At 32.7% G+C, this 8,947-nt stretch overlaps 1 protein-coding gene across 6 annotated transcripts; it reads left to right on the forward strand.

The window, feature by feature from the left end:
* Nucleotides 1-236: 236 nt before the first annotated feature.
* LOC137828257 (uncharacterized) lies at nt 237-5,475 on the forward strand. 6 transcript variants are annotated; one of them, XM_068634740.2, is made up of 4 exons: nt 237-411; nt 2,414-2,896; nt 3,081-3,248; nt 3,615-5,475. In XM_068634740.2, the coding sequence occupies exons 2-4, from the start codon at nt 2,434-2,436 to the stop codon at nt 5,192-5,194; spliced, it is 2,211 nt and encodes a 736-aa protein (XP_068490841.1). In that variant the 5' UTR covers nt 237-411; nt 2,414-2,433; the 3' UTR covers nt 5,195-5,475. The 6 variants fall into 6 exon arrangements, with proteins under 6 accessions (XP_068490841.1, XP_068490846.1, XP_068490847.1 ...); XM_068634745.2 differs by having other exon boundaries at nt 294-411; nt 2,414-2,890; XM_068634746.2 differs by having other exon boundaries at nt 300-411; nt 2,443-2,896.
* The last annotated feature ends 3,472 nt before the right edge of the window (nt 5,476-8,947 follow it).

Here is an 8,947-nt window from a genome sequence, read left to right on the forward strand (position 1 = left end):
TAAAAAAAATCCAAGTTAAAATTATACCAGTGAATATTGATAAGTAGAATAAAAGCCTATTTTGACCATCCCAACCTTGTATGATAAGTAGGATAAAAGAAGGTATTGTGATGGATCACATTTGAAGAAAAACAAAAAGGACCAAAAAAGCAAATAATGACCAAAAAAGCAAATAATGGGAAGTTGGTGAAGGTACACTATGCCTACATTATAGTGTAGAATAATGTAGGGGTGTTAGTGGGAATTACATGTTTCTACGTGGCAGATTGTAGACCACACATGAACAGCTTCTGGTGACAGCTACTGCCATTCCAGGATGTTTGACAACTTCAAGTGTATTCTCCTCTTTCTCTAACGGCCAGACATACCACCAAACCAATTTTTCTTTTTCTGTTTCATAATCTACAAGAGGTATGTTTCTTTTCCATTCTTTCTTAATTTTCTTAATGCCTTGTTTAACTTTTATCTTGTTGTGTTCTATTAGAGTCATATGTACAAGATGGTAATCTTTTCATATGCAATAGTTATGTTCAACTTTATATGACTTAAAACAAAATTTCTTTTTTAGAAGTGTTTTTTATTTATTTCTTCTTTTCACGTGATTCTAGGATGTCCAAGCGCATCACGTTCATTTTTTATAACTAGAAGTTTGTAATATTTGGTTTTATATGCAATTGATATGTATCTTGAATTGACTTTGAATGAGCTTTGAGGTCTTGAACTTGATCACTTCTAATTATTTACTTCTTTTCTGAGCTTATTGATTTCCTTATGCCCAACTGTAACTAAGAGAAGACAACAACATCCTACAATTTTGGATTCAAGTTTTTGTACTTCATGCTGTGCCTGTATTTTAAGCATTTTAAATAGTAAGTTGACTCCAAACAATGCCTTGGTGCATAAAGTCTTGTTGATAATGCATTCTTTTGAACTCTGCACTTCGCATAGATGATAAGCTGAATTTAACAGAACAAAAAAGGAATATATGGGAATTTATTTTATTAAAGAGTGCAAACATCATGAGTTGACAGTAGGAAGAGCCAATTGTATACTATTTTATTTGAGAGAATTAAATTTTGTAAAAATATTTGATGGATGACTTTGAGCAATGCCCGTTTATGTTTTTTAAGCAGTTGTTGTTTGTGGTTCCAAGCATCAGAGTCATGCACAAAATTACTGGGAATATCATGTTGTATGAAAGGAAGCATGTTCTATGTCTGGATTAAGTTACAGAAAAATCTTGATTTTTTTTTCTGTGCCAAGAATGTGTTGTCTGAAGTTTGTGGATGTTTATTATTTTAATTTGTGAGAAGGTAATTGTCAGTATGTTATAGAAGGAAAAAAATCATTACTTACTCATGGGCCTGCACCTAGTATAGCTTAAGCTTTTAAGGCTGTTTCTTCCTGTGTACCTCCATGGATTTCCTACTATCTCAATTGATCAAGTGAAAAAATCATTTTGTTTTTAGAAAAATATATTTTGAATTGTAGAATTTAGAAAGTATTTTTTATCTGAAAATATTTTTTAGATTTTACAATTGAGAATGTAATTTTTCTATTTATACATTTCAAATTGTAGAATTTGGAAATATATTTTGAATTTTATAATTAAAATTTATTTTTTTCTTAAACAAAATACATTCCAATTATAGAATTGATAATTTATACAATCAACATTTATTCTCTAACTTAAGAGAATATTAAAATAAAATATTATATAGAATCAGTTATCCTCTTTTCTTTTTTGTTCATCTATTAATCATGCTTATCCTAGAAATCTTAAAGCCATTTACCACACAAAATAGAGATTTTCAGATGAGAAGAACCATTCCAACCTAAGACGGGAATCATGTATCCAACTAGAAGAGATGAGTTCAAGAAATGTGAAAGGGTCTCTTACTCTTGTAAATGAGAGAATGTCTATCATTCCCTGTAATTTCCTAGTTGGAGACACAAGTTTGTAGATTGATGATAGTTCAGAGATGATTTTTTCTAATTTCTCCAGAAAACTTGTAATCATTATTTGCGATAATAAGTAGTATTTGTTGAAATATTTTCGAAGATGTAAGGCAAAAGGTATAATCAGGTTAAATTGTTGTTTGACTATTTGCGGTGTTTTTTTTGTCTCAGTGATTGGGGTGGGGTTCAAACTCTCAAATAAGACTGTTCAAGGAAGACATTAGAACAATAGTTTATGATTTTTATGAGATGAAAAATGCAACAAATTATATGCAGGTGTTCACCATGCCTTGTAAGATGCATCTCAAAAACGACTTGAGTAACCTATAAATCAAGTAATTTGATGGCACACTTTAATGTTAAGGAGCTAGCTGTGTTGCTATTCATGCCCTACATAGAATTTTTATTTAGAGGACTACTTAAAAGGCGAACTTTGATGGCTATAATATTGCAGGACCTTCTGCTATCTACTGAATGGTGAAGATGAGTTCAGAAAGCAAGAAAATAAAACCAGAACTCGTTCTAAATTATTCTAATCCATGCATTTGGAAAAATTTGAAAAATGAGTCCAGTGCAGGTGCAAATGCAGCTTGTAAAATAGACAAGACATTTTCTGCCGCTGACCCCCTGTCTGAAATAGTTTGGTCTCCAGATAAAGGTTTCAATCTCAAATGTGTTGATTCAAGTTTTACTAATAAAAAGGCCTCCATGTTTGGGGATTTTGAACCAAGCAGTATGGTTCTTGCTCTGCTCCAAAGCGTTACTGAAGGAAGTTCGGCAACAGATAAACCAATAAATGACGTTTCTGTAGAACCTATTGCCGTCATATGCTCAAACAATGATGTTTATTCCACAGATGCTCCCTCTGGGCACCCTGCAAGTGATTCAGTTGTCGTCATTCTCGACCATAAAACATGTGAAGATGATAATGGTACAGGTAAAACTAACATCTACTGTGCTTACTGTAGATGTAAATACATCTTTGAGTTCAAGTTTGGTTTAATGGAGGGGGAAAAATCTTGTTATCGTAATTATTTAAATAGTTAATTAATCGGGACTTCTCAATTTGTTTGGTTTCTTTATTGTCACTTTTTTCCTTTTGCTCAATCCTACTTGGGCAGGATTTGGTGATAACACGGAGAAAATGAACATTGCAATAGAAACACTTCATTTGCCAAACGGTCAGAAGGAGAATGTGATGAATGATTGGAAGAATAATGTTTGTGCTCCAGCCAACATTGGAACAACTATAATATCTGAGAGAAAGGGAAATAAATCTACTATTTCAGGTATATTCTCTAACAATTACTTCTATGGCACTGATTCGACAGGAATTTAGGCATTTTTGAAAACTTTTGTCACTCATTCTCAGTATATGTTCTGCATTCTTGTTATTTGTAAACAGATTATATCAATTTTCCTGGATCATGGAAAGTAATTCTCATCATTCTGGCAGTTTTTAGTTTTTTTTCTCTTCACATAGGTTCTAAATTTAATACATTTCCTTTCTATTTAAAGGGTACAAGCTGAAACTTTTTGTCAAAAGAAAATTGCAAGTTCATTCTTTTGTGCTTCTCTGAAATATCACCTGCATCATGATTTTTCCACGGGTCACATTGGCGAAAGGCCAATAATTAATTTATTACTTCAAGCAGATGAACCTGAATGTAGCTTGGAAGAAAATCCTTCTAGGAAACATTGCAATGGAGGCATAGAAACTGGTGTTCTGAACAAGGTGGTTGAAATAGAAGATGGATTATATAACAGGGTTGTGTGTGTAATCGAAAATAAAGGTTCCGCTGCTCTCGAAACAAATTTAATATCTTCTGGCGTCAACCCTTTACCAAAACTAGAATCAACTGCAGACAATGATTTGCAAACTTTCAACTGTGAGTCAAATTGTGCGGTCACAGGCGCTGTTCTTGTTTCAAAATCCAACGAGAATAAAAAGAAATCCCCGGGCAATGAAATGATGCTACTGTGTAGTAAGAGCCCTCCAATCATTACTTCTCCATGTAATAGCAGGATTGGTATGACAAGAAATGAAGGTAAGGAAAAGTCATTATCAGATGGAAATTCAAATGTCTGTTTACCAAAGGAGGACGACTTCCATTTAAGTGTTGAAAGTTGTCGTAGTTTGGCAGGTAAGAAGAGAAGCAACTTTCAGCAAGTGATAATTGGGAGTAAAAAAATAAAAAAACATATTCAAGAAACTTCATGTTCTAAATCCTATGTTCAACCGGATAGCTCATTCATGAACTTGGTTTCAAACATGCTGAAAAGATGCTCACAATCAACTCAAGATGAAAACAAGTATTTGGATCTTAACCTTGAAAATCCTAATCACCATCTTCAAAAGCCTGATCAGAAATTTTTAACATGCAACAGGAATCAAGATCCGAAGCTAAAAAATCCAGGGTCCAGATCCAATTTTCAGTCAATGGTTGGAGCTAGAAAAGTTCAAGTAGGAGAGGCTTCTAAAGATTTTGGGCTAGGAAATAAGGTAGATGGAATAGATGTTGCTCCAATTACCTACTACGCAGAGAACAATAGCCTTTACAGACAATATATTCCATCAAATAAAGTTGAAGTATCTGAAGGGAGACTTGATGCATTTCCATCCATACAGGCTCAGACTAGTCCTATAATTTCTCTCAACAGTCATGAACACTGGGTAAATAACTCATTGGAGAATGAAAATGATTACAAGCGGGAGATAACTGAGGAGAAGGAGGGAATGACATTACTGCCACTACATTCACCCTCGACTGGTCTAAACAGAAATAATAACGAGAATGTTGAGTCGAATGCACCGTGTGAGAGAAGGGAAATCTGTCATAAAAGTGAAACTGTGGAAGGACACTGGATAAATCGTTTTTTACCAAAGTCAACTTCCCCCTTGACAGTTTTTGATCACCTTAACGAGAGAGGTGATTCTGAAGACCATTCCACGTCTTTCTCAATGCTTCCACACTCCCATAAACACATTTCTCTGACCAACTGCAAGATTGAAAAGGCCAGAGAACAATCTGATGACGACCAACTATTCCGCGAGGCTCAAAATTTACATAATTGTTGTATTAATAAAGAGGATTCCACTGTGGGAAGTCAATATCACTTTGCAAAGGATAAGTTCAACTCCGTTACACCTTTCCCAGAATTGAGAGATTCAAGGCCAATGGTGTCCATGTTTGCAAGAACATTAGGTGCCATGAAACAATGCCATAAAGAGTAGTCTGCCACAGATAAACATGTCTTGCGTGCTTTATAGGACGAGAGGTCACCAACTTGTGATTTACCAAAGGTTACAGGAAATAATTCATTAACTCATATGTAGAAATACATTTAGGAGAGATTGCCTAAAAATTTCTCTGTATTGTTGTTTTAGTACTCCTTTTCCTCTTGTTTCTTTCCCTTGGTGGCAAGTGTGATGAATGCTTTTTTCACATACTTCAACTTTAGATTCATAATGCCACATTGATTAACTCAATAATAAAACGCCTGTACTTAGCAGAACATTTGATTGTGTAAAAATCCATAATTAGCAGCTCCAAGCAACATTTGGAAAATTGTATAATATTGGACTTTGTCAAATTAAAAACATTTCTTTTTTGTAAAATAAGATAAACTCAACAAAAGTAAAGAAAGTTTAAAAACAGGAAAAGAAAAATGTGAGAATGAAAAATGTTACATATAAATAAGACATGTAATCAATGTATTTAATATTCCAACATCGAGGATAAAAGAGAGAGGGGAGTGAAAAAAGAATATTTACAAAATTAATATTTTTAATTCTGCAGTTGTCTTTGGGTTGTGAGGATGTTTATAAACTTATATTTTCTTCTTTTATAGTTAATATATCTGCATAAATTAGAAAATATCTATTATTAGTGTTATTATTCAACATTTATACTGTTTTGTGCAAATTTAATTATAACTTTTTTTGCGTAATTTCTCTATAACTGGTATCAGACTTTATTGTTATTATTATAAAAGAGAGTCATATTTGAGTGAGAGTAGTGACTTTAGATGAAGGAAAAGGTGATAACGGAGAAGTTTGCTAACTTTGTTTGAAATATATAGATTAAAGATTATTTTGTATTAGAAAAATTTGCATGAATCTTTAAAAAAAATAAAATAAAAGGAATGAAGAATGAAGATTGGACTCTTCTTGACTGATACGTCCTCATAGATGTTATTATGCAACGTTGTATTTAACATTGCAAAATAAAATATCATGGTATGTCTGATGAAAAATCTTTCTAATATGTATGAAAATTCGTTAGCCTAAAACAAAGTTCATTTGATAATGTGGTTATTTAATTTGTGGATGAAAGAACAACATCTAAATGAAATCAATATAATCACAACTCTATTGAGTTTAGTTAGAATTAAATTTGATGAAGATGTACGAGTGTTGATGCTTTTGTCTTCTTTATGAGAAAGTTGAAACGTTAATTTTACAACATTGAGTAGACCTTCATAAAGCAATAAGTTAACATTCAACAATCTACATGATCTGAAAAGATTTGAAGGAGAGAGTCAAGTAAATCTTCAACCTCTTCAGTTTTACATACATAGTCAAGAAGAAGAAATTTAACTAGAAAAAGTGGACGTGGTAAACCAAAAGGTAGGAGGTACAAGTCCAAGAGTCATCATAATTTTATAACTCAGACAATTACGTGTTGAAATTATGAAAAGACCGAGCACTATAAAAACTAGTGCAAGCGTGCATTGAAGAATCAAAAGGTGAAGGTAAATGTTGCTTCTACACGGAGAGGAGAGGTTTTTGGGTGTTAGACTCTTGAAGCATCCTTACATGCCACTTCACAAAAAGAATTCTTTGAGAAGTATGTGCCTAGAAACCTTGATATACTTTACCTTAGTAATGTTGTGAGGTTGTAGGTAAATGTGAAGTGAAGATTAAGTTAAACAAGTTTGAATGAGAATTGAAAAATGTTAGACATATTCTCAACTTCACAAAGAACTTAATTTCAATAGATTAGTTTACTGGCAATGGCTATAGAATGGTCTTCCGCGACAATCATTGAAAGATTTCAAAGGGTGCAATGAAAATTGTTCATGGTAAAAAAGAATGGTACTTTACAAGTGATAGACTCCTTCTTGTTGAACCTTCTTCAAGTAATGAAAAAATCTTAAGATGTTGAATAAGCTATGGAAGGTTGGAGGTGATATGCAGATTTGGAGTGGACAAGGGAGGGTTTCTTAAAAGAAGGTTAGGACAACTCTTGGAGGAAGAAAGCTAGGCTTGGCCATATTTGGAGAGGATTAGCATACAAAGATTGATAACTATCATTTAGCAATCAAATTAAAATGATTTCAGTGGAGACTGCCTAATGAAGTTCAAGACCGTATATACCAAATAGATTATAGATATAAATAAGGTTAGATGACCTCAAATTATCTCCTAACGATTTAGTCTTAGACCATTCCAAAGTAAAACTTTCAAATATGTTTTGATGATAACAAAAAGCTAATCAAACCTTGGGAATATCTTAGACGCAACAATTTGTATAGATCTCATAGGAGATGAAGTTTGAAACAAAACTCAATGGATCAAGCACCATACCAAGTGTCAGAAGAAGTCTAAGCAAAATGTGCTCAAAGGCAAATTCATAAGACGATGTTGATCAACACGCTACACACAGTAAAGCGTGAGCCTTACATAAACCTGACAATGATCGAATGAATGTGACATAAAAAAAATCATACGTTGGACGAACAAGTATAAGGGAAGTTTCCAAACTTAATCATTTCACTTTTACATGGACTATTCAATGTGTTCTAAACATGTATTGATTATGCTAAATTATGCAAATCATATTTAATAAAAAACATAGCGCTTTAATTGGAATTTAAAATATTTACAAACAAGCTTTAACAAATATATTTTGAGACTAAATTGTCTATTTTGAAAACATTATCTGAAGCAAAATGAGCTCCATTGATATATCTTTGCGAAATATATTTTATTAAACACAATTATACTTAATTGAGATTTAAATCATTGTTTGAAAAGGTTTTTTGAAATACATTTTGTGAAATATATTCAAGAGAAATTATGATTGATAATTGAATAGATTTAATATGGATAATTAACTTGAATATACTGATTATATGTTTGAATTAATATCTAAGAAAGGAATGTATTGATAATCCATTTGATACAAATGCTCTAAAATGTTGAAATATTAATATCACTGATAATCGCAAAGGTGTCCTAATATGATTGTAGGAACCATCAAGAGCAAGGAGAACAAAGATAAGTTTCCTTATTAAACGTACAACAAGCATAGTGAAGTTATTGCATAGTGCAATTTATGGAAAGAGATTGATGACATTCAAGTTGTAGCACATAACAAGAAAAAGAGAATCTCAAAATAGATTAAATTGAGAAGAGAACAAGTAAGAACAAGACTTTAAAACGCAAGCATAAATTTCTTTATCCAGCGTCTAATATGACAAAGAGTTAGTACAACGTTCCAGAAGAGTTGATTTAAGATGCGTGAAAAACGAATACGTGACTAAGTGAATGGAGTAATTTACCCTATGGATAATGAGATTCAAGGAACATCAAATAAATCAAATCAGTGGTCTCAAAAGAAAAGGAAATTGATAAAATTTGTGATGCTACAAACAAAACAAATATTTCCATACTCAGTGATACAAACCAAGCCAACAAGGAGATGACCAAGGATGCACATTATGAGAAGTCATCTCAACAATAAAGTGAAGACCTCACCAAGTATTTAGCAGACCTCACCAAGTATTTAGCAGACCTCACCAGAGGAAGAAATGGACACAAACCAGAGAATCTAATGTTCTTCCTACTGGTCTTCTTAAAGAATAAAACAAGTTGTAAATAATTTGGGCTCACTTTAGGGGTCCAAATAGCAAAGATAGGCTAGAACAAGTTGCCTTTAGCATAATAGGGGGTGTAGGTATCATTGTAGCTTGTTCCTAGCCC

This window comes from Phaseolus vulgaris, chromosome 7, assembly GCF_051622355.1.
Source record: "Phaseolus vulgaris cultivar YP4 chromosome 7, ASM5162235v1, whole genome shotgun sequence".
In the NCBI taxonomy this organism is placed as follows: domain Eukaryota; kingdom Viridiplantae; phylum Streptophyta; class Magnoliopsida; order Fabales; family Fabaceae; genus Phaseolus; species Phaseolus vulgaris.

Coding starts and splice junctions, on each gene's coding strand:
- LOC137828257 (XM_068634740.2), top strand. CDS start 2,434: ATGGTGAAGATGAGTTCAGAAAGCAAGAAAATAAAACCAGAACTCGTT. Junction 2,897..3,080: donor TGAAGATGATAATGGTACAG/GTAAAACTAACA, acceptor CTACTTGGGCAG/GATTTGGTGATAACACGGAG. Junction 3,249..3,614: donor AAATAAATCTACTATTTCAG/GTATATTCTCTA, acceptor TACTTCAAGCAG/ATGAACCTGAATGTAGCTTG.